At 23.2% G+C, this 17,660-nt stretch overlaps 2 protein-coding genes across 10 annotated transcripts; both read right to left on the bottom strand.

Annotated features, from left to right (window-relative positions):
• Positions 1-404: 404 nt before the first annotated feature.
• On the bottom strand, positions 405-6,938 carry LOC148938304 (cytochrome P450 4C1-like). 5 transcript variants are annotated; one of them, XM_089085095.1, is made up of 13 exons: positions 6,619-6,935; positions 5,843-6,102; positions 5,188-5,297; positions 4,737-4,827; positions 3,428-3,613; positions 3,089-3,182; positions 2,744-2,846; positions 2,572-2,680; positions 2,393-2,499; positions 2,017-2,100; positions 1,611-1,779; positions 758-937; positions 405-693 (listed from the first exon to the last, which is right to left on the bottom strand). In XM_089085095.1, exons 2-13 carry the CDS (start codon positions 6,000-6,002, stop codon positions 524-526), a joined length of 1,563 nt encoding a protein of 520 aa, XP_088941221.1. In that variant the 5' UTR covers positions 6,003-6,102; positions 6,619-6,935; the 3' UTR covers positions 405-523. The 5 variants fall into 5 exon arrangements, with proteins under 5 accessions (XP_088941221.1, XP_088941222.1, XP_088941220.1 ...); XM_089085096.1 differs by having other exon boundaries at positions 2,017-2,085; XM_089085094.1 differs by having other exon boundaries at positions 2,017-2,085; positions 2,393-2,680; positions 5,843-5,931; positions 6,863-6,938.
• A 2,612-nt stretch (positions 6,939-9,550) lies between these two features.
• On the bottom strand, positions 9,551-16,519 carry LOC105427553 (cytochrome P450 4C1-like). 5 transcript variants are annotated; one of them, XM_089085101.1, is made up of 13 exons: positions 16,388-16,519; positions 13,941-14,202; positions 13,299-13,408; positions 12,925-13,015; positions 12,265-12,450; positions 11,939-12,032; positions 11,632-11,734; positions 11,337-11,445; positions 11,159-11,265; positions 10,856-10,924; positions 10,414-10,582; positions 10,011-10,190; positions 9,551-9,946 (listed from the first exon to the last, which is right to left on the bottom strand). In XM_089085101.1, the coding sequence occupies exons 2-13, from the start codon at positions 14,098-14,100 to the stop codon at positions 9,756-9,758; spliced, it is 1,569 nt and encodes a 522-aa protein (XP_088941227.1). In that variant the 5' UTR covers positions 14,101-14,202; positions 16,388-16,519; the 3' UTR covers positions 9,551-9,755. The 5 variants fall into 5 exon arrangements, with proteins under 5 accessions (XP_088941227.1, XP_088941226.1, XP_088941225.1 ...); XM_089085100.1 differs by lacking the exon at positions 16,388-16,519 and adding an exon at positions 15,267-15,375; XM_089085099.1 differs by lacking the exon at positions 16,388-16,519 and adding an exon at positions 15,156-15,312.
• Between the last annotated feature and the right edge of the window lie 1,141 nt (positions 16,520-17,660).

Raw genomic sequence — 17,660 nt, 5'->3', positions numbered from 1 at the left:
GTCGGAAATGTTAATTCAAATATTAATTGTGAAAATATTTTATTATTATAAAACAAATTAAATTACAATTTGTTAATATTATATTAAACTTACATTTATGTAATTGCTTGTTGTCAGTACTTGAGATTAAAAAATTTAAGATATCAGAACAATAAAAATTATTCCATATATGTATACTGCACACGAACACGCGCATGCGTGTGTGTATATGTGTGTGTAGAAAAATTTCTTTTTTGTTTCTTGATTAATACTATTCTACATTTTATATTACATATTTATGCACGCACGTGTGTGTAGAGAGCAAGAATGTGTGTGTGTGTGTGTGTGTGTGTGTGTGTGTGTGTGTGTGTGTGTGTGTGTATTCAAATATCATTAAGAATTCAGAGACACAACATGAGAACATCTTACACAAACAAGTAAATATATATTTAGAAAGATATAATTCCAGTGATTTTTATATTTAAAAATTTAAATAAAATTAATATCTTTTTATTTAACAAAATTATATAGTTTTAAACGAAATTTATATCGTATGATCAATTGGAACACATCGTAAACGGATAGGATGTCCAACGCGATTTATAAGATCTAATACGTTACAAAGATCTTTCAAATAATCTATAGGCTCCAAGTAAAAATTGTATATCACCGACGCTATTAGAGCTTTCATTTCCAACATAGCAAATCGTTGTCCTGTTATTCATAAATATATTAATATTTGTTTATGCAACTAGAAAATTAATATCTTATACGTTACCTATACAATTTCGTGGTCCTGCACTAAACGGTAAATAAGAATAAGGATGACGATTTTCGATTTTCTCCGGCAAAAATCTATCCGGATCAAATACATCTGGATCTGCCCAGAAATTAGGATCTTTATGAACATTTTGGATATTAAGAACTAATGTTGTTCCAGACGGCACCAAATATGTCTCTGAAAATAATATGTATATATGTATGTATGGTACACACACACACACACACACACACACACACACACACACACACACACACACACACACACACACACACACACACACACACACACACACACACACACACACACACACACACACACACACGTGTAGTATAATTTACACATACACAAGCGCGTGCGCACGCACGCATCCACATACGCACGTATGTATATACATCTATCTATATTCATATACATATTATATAATAACAAAATAATGTAAAAAAAGATGTTTTTAAACATTAGTAAAATTTGTGAAAAATACTCATGCTTATATGCAAGCATACATACATACATGCATACATACATACATGTATGCATACATATTCATATATTATAAACCGCTTTATATAAGTTTAAATCTTTTACTAAAGAAATTAATAATTTTGTGAATTGAGATATTTGTTATATAAGTAAAAATAATAAGTAAATTTACTTTAGAAATGAAATAATTCGGTGTAATATTATATATTAAAAATGAAAAATATAATACAGAAATAGCAAACAAAACAAAGTATAATTTAATTATTAAAATGTTGAGTAAAATCAATGTTAATTTATTATATATTTTTATAAAAGATTATTCCCTTACAGTTCTATGTCTAAAATATTTAATTAATTAATTACTCACGTAACTTTATATCTTCTGATGCGATTCGCAATATGTGAGGAACACTAGGATATAATCTTAACGATTCCTTCAAACACCTTTCCAAATAAGACATATTATTTAACGCTGACATGGTAAGTTTTCCTTCATTTGCTTGCATTATAGTATTAACTTCGTTTCTGACACGTTCCTATCATGAAACAAAATTTTACATTGTTATTTAATGACCATTCCATGACTAAAATGCTGCATTACTTGTATGAAATAAATTTTTAAGATATAAATAAAAACGGAAAGATATTTCTGCATATGTATTTTCAATATATCTTACTGTTTATTTAAAAGTTATTAAAAATAAATCATCAAAATTAATTGTTTTCATATATTAATTAATAGCATGTTTGTTAATTAAAAAAATTATTGATACCTGGATATCTTTGTGCTCAGCTAGTAACAACATTGCAAAAGTTATACCCATCGCTACGGTATCATGACCCTGTGATAGAAAATTCTTTTCAAATTTATTTCTTCGTTACATATCGACTATGTGTAATCTAATACTAAAACTAACAAACTAGAAAATACTTTTCTTTTTTTTTATTTAATATAGTTATTTACAATTATATAATATACATTATATATTTGCAATTATATATTGTTATATTATAATCAAGTTCTTTTATATTAAATTAACAATATTATGTTTTTTTTTAATAAATAGACAGTATTATGCGATCTTCTTACTAGTTCTACTTTTATCTTCCTTAATTTTTGTATAATATCAATAAGGTGTAGATGCTTACTTCGAATGTGAATGTATCAACTTCTTCTCTGATATCTAAATCACTCATTCCGTAGTCTTGAGCCACCGATATCAGAAGGTCCAACATAGCGAGTCGTTTTTTTTTCACTTGAATAGATAACAATAACTTAAAGATTTTAATGTGATAAAACAGATATTGGATATTCTGCGTATACATACCTCCCAACATCTCGTCATCATCTGTTTCAATATTACTTATCCCATTTGCAAAATTTTTTAAATATCGTCCTTCAGTAAGTTCATGATATCGCTTCCTTTCTGCAATAATCTAGAAAACGAGTGTATACTTCCATTATATTTCTCAAATTTAAATAATATGATTCTTACTCACTTTTTCCGTAAATTCGTGCAATATTTTCAAACATTTGATTTGTTTTCTACCCATTGGTGTTAATGCAAATATCGTGTCGAAAACAAACCATGGTCTTATTAATCTGTAAGATATTATACAATGTTATATATTTATGTTATATATTCTAATAAATAACTTATTTGTTAACAAATGCATTTCCTGTAGCTCTTACATATAATTGTTATGTATCAATATAACAATTTTATTATAACAGCTTTTCTTCTTGATATTAAAAAAATGTAATTATATATATATAACTATAAAACTGTAACTATATAATATAAAGCATCTAATCAAAATTGTTATCTATAGAATGTGAAATACCTATAAAGTATAATTTCTCCCATTTCGTATATTGCTTGGCGATATTGCTTTTGGAACTCGCCCATTTTATGCAAGGAAGTGCCCATAGTAGTTTCTATATAAATATAAAGATATTACTTATTTCTATCACTTTGATTTTAATTATTTGATCATTTTAAAATGAAAAATAGCTTTATGATTTAAAATTATCTTTATTTCCTTAGAAAAGAACGCAATGAAATTTTTAAATTTTTATAACATAATTAATAAAAATTCATGTAAATACAATCGATGTTTATGTGATGAAATATTTGTGTTGAAACAATCTTTTTTGTTTTATAGATATATACATTTATTTACCGCATATTGCATTCAATGTGTGAAAACTGATAAAGGATACTAAATCATTAACAGTCGATCCTTCAATATTCTTTAAAGATTGTGTCATATGATTTCCTTCCTCAATCAACATCTCAACGAATTGGTTCAATATATTAAAATGGAATGTAGGTGTTAGTATCTTTCGTCTTTCATGCCATTTTGTTCCTATAAGATAGAATGTATTTGCTAACTTTAGAAATTTGGAATATTTGAATATCAAATATTTTTTCTAATTATTATATTCTTTTCTTAATTTTTTTCTATTTTTGAGTTAATAAATTCGATGCAAGAATCAATATTTATTTATTAATTTATAGTATTTATTAATTTCTATAACAAAATTATATTTTTCTTTGTATAGCATTAATAAAAGTTTCATCCGTACAGAATAACGTTTTCAAAGAAAGGTAAAAAAATGAAGTTTGTGCGTCGCTTAATTTTTGAAACTTGTATACAAAAATTTATTTCATAAAAAAATTTCCAGCAGTATATAGAATACTTTGTCATTAATACAATACACGTGACAAAACATTTACGTCACCTTGTTCTTATAAAATAAAAAATGTCCCTTAAAGACACAATAGTTTTTATGTATAGTAAATTTTTATAGCAAAGAATAGTAATCATTTATCGTACAAAAAATATAATATCAAAAAAAAAAAGAAAAGAAAAGAAGCAACGCCAACGTAAAATCTTATAAAATAAAGAAAATCTTGCAAAGTTAGAATAAACTTTATAACTTTATACTTATACTTTTTAAAAAAACGCCAAGGAATAGTTATCAGTTGAAATTTTCTAGAATTGTATTATTCTTATATCTATATAATGAAGTTATAAATAATTAAAAACATGTGTTAAATAATGTAAATATTTATGTATTGAAACATTACGTTTTGTAATATTTTTGTATTTCAGCTATCGATTGATCCTAGTTAAAATTAAATTGATTCAGCTCTTAGCTTCATTTCATGATGTTAAGAGTTGAATCAATTTCATTTTGTTCGTGTATAAAGCGGACTCATTTCCCTCGCTTTATTGCGTGTTAATTCTTTTTATTTGTATTACATATCAATATCATATTTTTGCATCTTATTATTAATCAAATGAAAGTATTAATATCTTGTGTCCAAGATAAAAATACTAATAATATTGAATTTATATTTATAATCTTCTTACTTTATTGTTTATTAATAACTATATTATCATATAAAACATGTAAATTTTCTATAGTTATTTTATACAAAGTACTATTTTTTTTTAGAAGAATTAAAAATTCTTTTTACAATACCTTTACTAGTTAATAGTCCAGTTCCCAACCAAGGATTTAACAAAGTATAAACAGAACCTTTTTCAAGATGTTTTGTAGTACTTAATACTTTCTAAAATGTGAAATCAAATTGAATAAGACAATATTTTTAATCAATTAATATTAATATTAAAATTTTTAATAAATAGTAATATAAATAATAATATGGAGAAAGTGCAATATAATACATGCATATTTACTGCAAATACATTATGGTATCTAAGCAATCCCTACTATTTGAGAAAATATCTCTTATATCAATAACTTAATAACATTGACATTGATTTTTGCAATGATTAAATACTTGTAAAAATTTAAAATTACCATGGAAAGTGAAAATTAATGTTGAAATATAAAAATTATTGTTGAACTTCATATAACATATCAAAAAAATAAATAAATAAATGATAAATGGTAGATTTATCTTTTGTACCTCTAAATCATCTGGATGACAAATACTGACATAAGCAAATGGTCCTAACCAAAGCTTCCATATTGGATAATAAATATTAGTATATACATGCAGAAGCTTCCAAAGGTCTTCTAAAATATGAAAAATATAAAATTTAATAATAAATAACATAAATTTAATATATTCATGTATCTATAAAATTATTTATATCTTTATTATTAATAAGATATAAATAAAGTTTCATTATCTAATGTATTATTGAATTTTTATCAGAAATCAGAAAAATTAATCAATTTATATCAATTTTTCTGATTTTTTGATAAAAATTTTATAGATGCATTATGAATTATTTGACAGTTACAATAAATCATAATTATAAAAACTATTTAATTAAAGAAATATTTTGAATTTTTGTATTTTAATCATAATGTAAATTTTTGTTTAGTATTTAAATATATTAAGTACACAACTAAAATTACAATTAATAAATATTGTCAAATGAATATAAAAAATAAACGTACACATTTCTGCACTTTTTTTTGGCCAGATATACAGTTAAATATTTATAACTGTATTTCTACTTATTTATTAATATTTCTGCAAATAATACTTTACGTAATTAAAATTCAAAGTTATAAATAATTAAAATAAAGAAGTCTCAAGAAGTTTTACTTGCCTCGCGATGGCATCCATAATATTAAGGCGTGGCCAAATATTGGAAGTGACGGTATACTTGGTATTTTATCAATAAGTTGCACAAATTTTCTATCACAAAGAATATAATAGTAATATAATAGTATAAGAAAAAAACACAGTAGCAATAAAGTAAGTATCATTATTTAGAAATATAAAGTCCTCTTCAATTTTGCCTTATTTCTTCTTTTAATATTTGAATATTAAAATTTGAATTTTAAAAATTATCTAAAATACTATATTCTGCAATCAAAAAAATAATATTATATCTTATTACCATGTTAATATAGAATTAAATAAGAGAAAACTTACAAATTACATAAACAACTTATATAAGAGATAATATATAAACATGTAAGCTTAAAATATATTTCATATATTTATTTATCTCATATGATATTCTGTGTAGCTTTTCAAAAACTATTATTAATAACATTTTACAAAAATAGAAATTATTACTAATTGTATGTGATAATTATATGTATGATAATACATTGTACATACAATGTGTCATACGTGCATACAATGTCAAAATATTGATTTTATTGTTTAAAAAGATTATTAATTTCTAGTGAGAGTTAATTAATTAAATAATTAAAATAAATATATATATATATATATATATATATATATATAAGTTTAAATGTTATCTTTTACATAGAAAAACATTATAAATTATATATCTTGCAAAATTTGATATACGCTGAAGTTTTACTTAAACTAGCAGTTTGTAATTAAAAAAAGAATTTTAAATCTTACCTTTAATAATGTTTTATCTTCAAGCATAAAATATACAATAAGACATATTTATTTATCTTACAAAAAATATTTTAAAGTTAATGTTGATTTTATTTTAATATATTTATGTTCCTAGGGAAACTTAAAAAAGTATAAAAATCTTAAGCACTATATACTTATTTTTAAAACCAAATTTTTAAAATATTTTAAATATTTTTCTAAGGTATTGCAACTGATATTTCTATATATATTTTTTTGAACCAACGTTTTACTGCTCATAACAGAATCACTGTCATTTTCTATCTGACATATGTACACGAGGTGACTTTCTTATAAGTTATGTACGATAACAACTTGATCAACTTTATATTGACAAGTGATGCGTCACTTAATGCGCAAGACCGAAATGAAAAATGATAAATGTTGAGAGAGTAGTATGTAGCTTAAGTTCATTATTTGCAGTGATTTGCAGTATTTAATAGACATAAGAACAATAATAATAATAATAACATAACTATTAATAAACAATATTCGTAATTATGATCTTAATAAATAGACTTAATGTACATTATAAATATTTTATATTTGCTTAGGTAAATATAAAATTTGCATATATAATATACATTGTATCTATATTTAATAATCACAGAATATGTAATATGATATTATTTCTATATTTTTTTATAATAAATCCTCTCACGATTGGCAAATATATTTTAAATAAACAAGTAATTTTTAAAATTTTATGTATACGCGCGCGCTCGCGCTCGTGTGTGTGTGTGTGTGTGTGTGTGTGTGTGTGTGTGTGTGTGTGTGTGTGTGTGTGTGTGTGTGTGTTACATTATGTAACATATTTCTTTATTTAAATATTAAAATTTTTTTTAACGATATAAGACAACTATATAAGAAGCTTAGAAAAATTAAATATAATCGATTGGAAAAGAAAGATAAAAATATTATAGAATTAGTATAAACGTTATATAATATATTAAAATATAATTCTGATCAGCATTATTTGTCAGAGTATTTGCCTAACAAAACAGCCTTGAACATGAAGCCATTTCATGGCGACCGATACATTCACTTATTCATTACTTTAATCAAGACTCTCGATAAAAACTCAGGCTCGTTATGCATAATTAACAAAAGTATAAAGTGCAGTCCAAACTTCGATAGGAAATCTTGACAGAAAAAAATATCGATAATTTATCAATACTTTTAAGTTTATTAAAAGTGAATAATAAAGGCCTTTATGCAAGAGAAAAAAAGCATAAGTATGATTACAGTTTCTTTTTTCCTTTTTTTAAAATTCTGTAGCAGAATAACATACTAAAGTACGAAGTTTCGAACGTTCATAATGATACGATCAAACTATTAAGGTTGGCCACTTTTGGATTATGTAATGATTAAGTCAAGAATTTTAGATATGATTTTAATATGAAACAAGAAACATCAGATATAGTCAATTCATTTCCTTTCCTCATTTTCTAGCTGTTTCTCGAATAGTATGCAGATTTTCATATGATTATACAATCGATAATTAAATGAATGTACAGCGCATTAAGGAAAAACAAGTGTGATAAAAATTAAATAAACATTAACTCGAAAGGTAAATTGATTGGAGTACTGATATTTTAGTCTTCAAGATCAACAGATTTTACGTTAAACTTTTATATGTGAAGAACATTGAAGAACAATTTCAATCAAACACAAGAGATCACGTCAAGAGATAAATCAATATATATATGAAATGTTATCGACGCAATCGCAATGATAAATTCAATATTTTATCGATGCTAAGCTTGTATTGATGAGCGGACAGCGTTTTTGAAACGCAAACTTAGATGAAAAATTGTTTCTTGCAGATATTTTTATTATAATTTTTTAATTAAAAAAAATTAAGAAAAAAGGACTAATAAGAGTATAGGCGCGGTACTTTTTGCGTAATAATTTTCTTTATACAAGTGACAACTAAGTTTATTTAAAAAATTGGTGTATACGTTTCAGCTCCATTTCGGGTCATTTTCAGTATAATACGGCAAATTTTAATACTAATTATTAATCTTTCTTTTAAACATCCCCTGAAAACACGATACAGCATCCTCCCGTAGTCAATCATATCGTTAATTAATCACGTAACAACATAACCATTAGTCATAAATATCATTCTAAATGTGCGTCAGAGAAAGTGCAAATTGAATTGTTAAGCAAGAAACATACAGGTCATGACATTATAAAAATCCGCAATAAAAACGTTGAAAAAAAATTTGAAAAATTTGAATTTCTAGATTGTTCATAAATCAAACAATAAACCACTCGATAAACCACTCAAATAAACCACTTTTTAATAAAGCATTTTAAGATCTGTTTATGTGACATTTTCCTTATTTCAACTCATAGAAACATATTATTAAAATAATTTGAAGAAAATTATTTTAAAAATGTCTTAGATTTCTAGCATTGCATTAAATATAATTGATTACTACATTTTATTTTGCGATAAATACTTGTTAAAGACTATTGTGAGAAAGGATATCATATTCTTTTTCAGTTTTTGAAAGCGATCTTATCTCGATGATAAAGTTTTATTGCTGATCCTCACGTCAGATATTGACAAATGTGTTGTTCGTAATATGTCGTCATAATAAAGTGTTTACAATTTTTTAATTTTTATCTTTTATTGTTTCTAGAATACATCACAAAACATACAATAAGAGATATATAAAAAATACATAATCGTTCTGAAATTTTATATATGTTAAAAACAAAATATACACTAATATGTTAACTAAATTAACTTAAATTATATTAACTAAATTAACTTATATAGAGCCTATCTATTCCATATCTGATACAGAGAGATGATATATTATATTAAAAATATTACTTTTGTAAGATGTAAGATACATTTAAATGAATAAAATTATAATAAGAATTTTGAAGAATAGATGTATTTTCATATACATAAAATTTATTTATGAAATGAAATGTACATTTAAAATTATTAAATATATGTTCAAGTATCATTAAGAATTAAGATATGACTTACACCTTTTACCAAATAACAAACATATATTATTAAGAAAAATATAATAATCCTGGTGACTTTTATATCAAGAAACTTAAATCAAATTTTAATTTCTTCCTTTATTAAAAAATTATGTGGCATTAAATAAAGTCGATGGCGTACGATTGATTGGAACACATCGTACTCGGACAGGATGTGCAACGCGATTTAGAAAATCCGCTACGAAACGAAGATCCTTTAAATAATCTACAGGTTCCAAATAAAAATTGTATACCAACGGTGCTATTATTGCTTTCATTTCCAACATAGCGAACTGTTGTCCTATTATTAAAAAATATGTTAGTATTTTTTTACATAATAAAGCAAATAATATCTTATATATTACCTATACAATTCCGTGGTCCTGCACTAAACGGTATGTAGGAATAAGGATGATGATTTTGAATTTTCTCAGGCAAAAATCTATCTGGATCGAATATCTCCGGCTTTGGCCAGAAATTGGGATTTCTATGAACATCATGGATACCAATAAGCATTAACGTTCCAGAAGGTACTAAATATGATTCTGAAATAACATATTTCTATTTTGATATATAATTAACACAGACACACACACACACACACACACACACACACACACACACACACACACACACACACACACACAAAATGAAAGAGTTTAACAGTAACAAAATTTGTGAAAAAGAGATACATGGACTATACTATAAAATATTGTTTTATGATTGTTTAATATCTTATTTAGTAAAATATTTTGTTAATTAACTCACGTAGCTTTATATCTTCTGATAATGTTCGCATTATGAAAGCCATGCTAGGATATAATCTCAATGATTCCTTCAAACATCTTTCCAAATATAACATATTATTTAAGGCTGACATTGTAAGTTTTCCTTCATTTGCTTGCATGATGGCATTAATTTCTTTTCTGACATTTTCCTAAAACAAAACTTTACATTTTGTTTACCTGGTTTTTTTCTTTTGATGGATTTTTCTTTGAGTATTAATTAATATAAACTATTGGATTATATTTGTATAAAATAATATCTTAGGCTATAAATAAAAACAAAAGATATTTCTGCAAATGTGTTTTCAAATCCATATTTTTTATTATTTAATTAAATATTGTTAAGAGTAAAACATTAACACTAACTCTTTTAACATATTAATTAATAATATATTTACTGATTAAAAAATTATTATATCAAATACCTGGATATCTTTGTGCTCAGCTAATAATAATATTGCGTAAGTCAGACCCATTGTTACAGTATCATGCCCCTGTATAATAATGGAAAATGTTTTTTTTTAATTTATTTCTTTATTACATGCAAACTGTGTATAATTCATTACTAAAACAACTAACAAATTATAAAATATTTCTTTTATTTCTTTCCATTTGATATAATTATTTACAATTTTATGCTTTTTTATTAATAAAATGAACAATTATGTAACTTTTCCTCCCTAACTTTTCTTTTCCTGATTTTTATTAATAAAAAAACAAACTCTTACTTTGTATATGAATGTATTAATTTCTTCTCTAATGTCTGCGTCATTCATCTTATTGTCGCGAATTTTCGATATCAGAAGATCCATCATAGTGAGCCGTTTTCTCTTCACTTAATGGATAGAATAATTTATTAGTATTAATTTAATACAATAGAATATTGCATATTCTTTATACACATACCTCCTATGTCTGTTTTATCATTTGTTTCAATTTTATGTATCTCATTTGCAAAGTTTTTTAAATATTGTTCATTAGTGCTTTTATGATATTGTTTCCTCTCTGCAATAATCTATAAAGAAAGTATATATTTTATATTTTATAAAGAAAGTATATATTATCTTAATATTTTATCATAATGCTATAGAATATAAGACATATTGACAATATTGAATTATATACTCAGAATATTATATTAAAATTTTATTCCAATTCTATTTAAAGAGAAATTCTTACCATTTATATGATTTTTACTTACTTTTTCAGTAAATCCGTGCAATATTTTTAGACATTTCGCTTGTCTTCTACCCATTGGTGTTAATGCAAATATCACATTGAAATATAACCATGGTCTTAGTAGTCTAAGTTATTATATAAATTATATAAATTTTAATATATAATTTTTTTTAATAGACATATTCTTTTATATAGCATATATGTAATTTTTATATATATTAACAATTATATTATAATAGCTTTATTTTCTCTTTCTAATAAATAATTAAAAATAGATGTAATTGTATAATATAAAATATCTAATTAAAATTGCTATTTATGTGAATTACCTATAAAATGAAATTTCTGCTATTTCGTGGATTGCTTGTCGATATTGTTCTTCGAACTCACCTATTTCTCGCAAGGAAATACCCATGGTAATCTCTGAATATATAACATTACAAAAGTATTTATTTTTATTATATTAATCTTAATATAATGATCATTATAAAGTGAAAAATAACTTTTTGATTGAAAGCTGTATTTTTCAGCTTTTTTCGAGGTAATATAAAATTTCTAAATTATTAGAGGATTAGATGTAATTAATAAAAATTTATTTAAATATGTCTGTGCTAAACTAAACTTTCCTGTTTTATAGATATATACTTTGATTTACCGCATATTGCATTCAGTGTATGATGACTGATAAAGGATGCTAAGTCATCGACAGTTGATTCTTTAATATTTTTCAAAGATTGTGTTACATTATTTCCTTCCTCAATCAACACCTCAACGAATTGATTTAATATATTAAAATGAAATGTAGGTGTTAGTATCCTTCGCCTGTTATGCCATTTTGTTCCTGTAACAGAGATTAGATAATATATTTGCTAACTTTTAATATTTATTTCATAAACTCAGAACATAGAAATAAGAAGGTAGAATGTAAAAGAAAAGAATTAACAACACATATATGATGTAATTTGTGCCTGAGCTATTAATCGAGCTTAGTTAGAACTCAATCGGCTCAGCCTTGTTTGAACATCGGTTCAAACATCGATACCAAAATATCGATCATTTTCGTCGATTTATTTTAGTCAAGTTCATTTTATGATCTTGTATATAGATTGTGCTCAAATATAAATAATAATAATATTGAATAAATTATTTATAACATTTTTATTATATTATTTATTAATTATATCACATAAATATTATTATATATCTATAATATTATTAAATATCTATATAAATTTCTTGTATATGTCGTACAAGTTTTATTTAAACTCTTTGTTTAAATAAAATAATTTGACAATTAAAACATTTTTTACAATACCTTCACTAGTTAATAGTCCAGTTCCCAACCAAGGATTTAGAAAATTAGATATATGACTTTTTGCAAGGTGTTTTGTATTGCTTAATATTTCCTAAAATGATAAATCAAAATAAATAAAATGATATTTTTAATAAATTATATTTTCAATAAATAATAACATAGAGGAAATGAAATATAATACAAAAATTTATCGCAGATGGCTTGTAATATTATACCTAAATAATCGCTTAAACAATTTAGAAAACTGATTTTTACCAATAATTTAATAACTGATATTATGTACTCTCAGATATTTGTGAAATTTACTGTTAAAACGTCATATAATAAATCAATAAAATAAATAAATAATTGATAAATGATTCTATACTCTTTACCTGTATATCATTTGGATGAGAAACAGTAACCATAGCGATTGGACCTATCCAAGTCTTCCCAATTGGATAATAACATTTACATTGTATGTACAGTAGATTCCTAAAATCTTCTAAAATATGAAAAATATGTACATATGAAAATAAATTTAGTAGTAAATGACCTAAATTGGTTGTTTTTTAAATTGTATGTATAAACTATGATATAAATAAATAAAATTTTATCATTTAATTTATTATTGATTTTATTTAGAAAAACCAACTTATCTCTGTGCATTATAATCTATTCGATAATAAAAGACTTACAATCAAACTCTCCAAACTCTTATCTGTGTTTAAAAATCATAAAATCAATTTTATATATATATATATATATATATATATATATATATATATATATATAAATATACTAATATTTAAATATATTAATTGTAATATTATAATTAAAATTAACAGTACTTTATTATACATATAGAAACTAAGTCTAACATGCACTTTTTGCATTTTGTTTTTGACTTAGTACTATAAAATTAGATTACCATTACCAAAATTGGATTACAATTGTTATTTATTTCTGAATTAATAAACATTTTATATAATTAAATCAAACTAATGAATTACAGATTTTCAAAAAATTGCACTTGCCTTTCGAAGACTTCCATAATATGAAAGCATGACCGATCAATGGAAGTGTCGGTAAACCTGGTATTTTATTAATAAATCGCGCGAATTTTCTGTCGTAAAGAGTACAGTAATAATATAATAGTATAAGAAGGAAACACAGTAGCAATAAATTAATGATCATTGTGTATGATTTGAAAATATAAAACTTTCTTCAATTTTTCTTTATTTCTTCTTCTAATTTTTGAATGTTAATTGTTGCATAATTGTTGCATAATATAATATGCTGTAATAAAAAAAATAAGATTATTTTTATTATTATAACAATATAAAATTAAATAATGGAAATTTGTATGAAATTGTTATGAATTTTATGAACAGCTTATATAAGAGATAATGCACATAATGCACATGTAAATTTCGCGCGCGCACGGTTGTGTGTGTGTGTGTGTGTGTGTGTGTGTGTGTGTGTGTGTGTGTGTGTATTTATCTCATACAATTACATACGTTATATAACTTTTCAAAAATTTTATTGACTTTATTTTATTGACTATGTTTTAGAAAAACGTAAATTATTATTTATAATTATATAATTATATAATTATGCATTATACAATATAAGAAACTTATTTTGTCTTTGAAAAAAATTGTTTTACTATAAAATTGTTTATTTTTATTTTTAGTTACTTTTTTACGTTTATAATTTGTAATTGATAATTTTTTAATATTTTTAGACAGATAAAAGTTATTTATATATTAAACTTTATTTTAGATCATTTTCTTATATTCTCATATTTTACATTTATTTTATTAAACTACAGTTAAAATATTGTATTTTTACTAAAATATATTTTGTTAAGATAGTTTGTTTTTTCTCAATGTATAAACTGTATGTTTTGATATTTAAAATATAGTGTATAATGACATTTATATTTTTAAAAAGATCTTCTATAATAAGAATTTTATTAAAATAATATATTTTGCATAATTTAAAAAAAATTATATATCATATAAGAAAATGCTCTTATATAAAATGTATCTTGTGAAATTTGATAAACGCATAAATATTTTTATTATATTTAAAAAATAATCTTGAATATTATTTTTAATGTATCATGTTCTGGCACAAGATGTATAATAGAGAATAAAAAATGTCTATTTATCTTATAAAAAATATTTATAATATTTGTTAATAATAGTTTTATTTGTAATTTTTTATAGAATCTTGTAAACACGCACTTGTATTACACGCACGTTATGCAATTAAAATAATTTTAACAATGCTTTTAACTGTATTTCTAAAATTTCAACAGGTAAGATTATATTTAACTTTGGAATAACTTCACTTACTGTCACTTACTGATCACAACTGAATCACTGCCACTTATCTCTTTGATGTATATAATAAAATGCCTTTATATAAGATAACTTTGTATCTGCACGATAGCTGTTTAATCGACTGAATGAAATAGGTCATATTATAGGTCATATCATTTGAAGCAATAAAATGAAAATACAATGATGTATGTAAATGTTGTAGTTGAAAAAGCATCATACAGTTTGTATTTTATTTTTTGCAGTGATTAACTATATCTTTAGAAGACATGTATCAATAATAATGAGATCGTAATGTAATAAACAGTTATTAATAAATAATTTTGAGAATTATGATTTCATCAAAAAATAGACTTAATGTACATCACAAACATTCTATACATTCTTAATTGTATATAAAATTTTTATGTATATATATTTTATTATATATATATATATATATATATATATATATATATATATATGATCATATGATATATATGATCATATTATTATATATATATATATATATATATGATTATATGATCATATGATATATATGATCATATTATTATATCTGATCATCACGCGCTTATCGCATTGTGATTTGTTACCAAACGATCAATTTCTAATAACACGTTAAATTTATAAACTTTATTTTATTCTATTCAACACTTTTACAAAATGAGTAAATAAGATTAATGCATTACATAAAAAACATATCAATAAGATATATTGGTAGAAATAAAATAAATACAATTTACATTATATATAAATGGCAATAAAAAACAAAAAAAACATAAAAAATTCCATTCTATTTTAAAAATATTGCGATCACATATTGCATTTACTTTTTGCCTCTTAATTATATTAATATCATGTACATCTGTGATTAATTACTGTACTTCGTTATTTTATATTAATAAATTATTTATATAATCAAACATTTTCAACATTTAATTGATTAATATTTTAAAGAAAGTACGAAACAAAATATTTTTAACTTGTAAATTTCTTATCAGTAATGATAACAATATAAAAGATATATAAATTTTCAAAATGCATGATATTTCTGCTGACAATTACTCACACAGCACGAAGCAAAACAAGTAAACCAAACAACATTGCACGAAGATGATAATAATTAAATCACTTACTTTTTAAATAGATTGTTTTTCTGAGCACAGTATATAAATTAACGATTGATCAAACGGCTTTAAACGGGAAGATTTATGATGATCATTCGACGTTTCAATTGACACTCCCAATAAGAACTTAAGCCAGTATTCATAGTTAGTTCTTATATTTAAGATCGTTTTAAATAAGCTCATACAGCTATTCTATTGGTTGGAATGTTATCTTAAGATGATAAATATAAGAACTGGCTATACCGGTCTTAGACTTGTTATTTAAAAGTTAAAAAGTCCAAACTCCGACAAGAATGCATCTAGACGCAAATAAAATGTCGACAATTTATTAACATTCATTAACATATCGTTATCAACATTTGCTAACATGAGTCGCGTAAAAGTGTATTATTGCTATTGTTAAAATATTGTTATAAACATCTATTATATTATTATTTATAATATATATGTGATAATATAGTTGTTAAAAGTAAACAATATCTATAATAATATGTATTAAAGAAATATTTTATATGTATATCAGTATACAAATATTTTAAGTATGCCTATGCATACATGCATATGTGTATACATTTGTATATGTATACATATATACATATATATACGTATACATATATTGTATATATAATTGATATGTATAAATTTATTATAATTATCTAATAGAATACAATTAATTCTTATATTAATTCTGTATTCTTTAATTTGCCAATGGTTTTCCACTGTTGAAAATGCGTTCTTTTTAAAAATAGTTTTTTTAAGAGTCTTAAACCTCTTATCTTTGTAATTTATTGCGTTAATAACTTAATAATAATGCAAATAATTTATGAGCCACTTATTTTTTTCTATATTTAATACACATAAATATCTATATACATAATACTGCATAAATAATTATATTATTATAATAACTTCTCGTCCCAATAAATAAGCAAAATTTTTACAACGTTTTAACTTTTTGTTTTGTATTGGATCTAAGGTATACATTACAAAATGTAATAAGAGATACACACAAAAAAATTATAGTCATTCTGAAATTTTTTATATATTAAAAGTATATACATTAAATAACTCTAAACGTAAAATTAAATTTTATTGCTAATATCTTTAAAAAAACATAAATGTTATAACATATATCTTTTTTTCTTTTTGATTTACTTTATTTTTATTCTTATACAATATTATTTCCTTGTTAGTACTCGTTAGTATCAGTCATAGATTGTATTGTAAGATAACATTAATTAACAAAATGAATGTTCTAATTAACATTATAATATTAATATTA

The sequence above is a fragment of the Pogonomyrmex barbatus genome, unplaced genomic scaffold, assembly GCF_055798465.1.
Source record: "Pogonomyrmex barbatus isolate J1 unplaced genomic scaffold, ASM5579846v1 scaffold1, whole genome shotgun sequence".
NCBI classification, from domain to species: Eukaryota; Metazoa; Arthropoda; class Insecta; order Hymenoptera; family Formicidae; genus Pogonomyrmex; species Pogonomyrmex barbatus.
This window is presented reverse-complemented; position numbering and strand designations above follow the sequence as displayed.

Bases quoted from the DNA above. Each gene is read 5' to 3' on its own strand.
- LOC148938304 (XM_089085093.1), bottom strand. From the start codon at position 6,002: ATGATACTTACTTTATTGCTACTGTGTTTTTTTCTTATACTATTATAT. The intron at 2,847-3,088 runs GTATTTCACATT...AATATCTTACAG, and splicing joins GGAGAAATTATACTTTATAG to ATTAATAAGACCATGGTTTG. The intron at 938-1,610 runs GTGAGTAATTAA...TATTATTTTCAG, and splicing joins ATCAGAAGATATAAAGTTAC to AGACATATTTGGTGCCGTCT.
- LOC105427553 (XM_089085101.1), bottom strand. From the start codon at position 14,100: ATGATCATTAATTTATTGCTACTGTGTTTCCTTCTTATACTATTATAT. The intron at 12,033-12,264 runs GTAAATCAAAGT...TTATATATTCAG, and splicing joins TACACTGAATGCAATATGCG to AGATTACCATGGGTATTTCC. The intron at 9,947-10,010 runs GTAATATATAAG...TTTTAATAATAG, and splicing joins AGGACCACGGAATTGTATAG to GACAACAGTTCGCTATGTTG.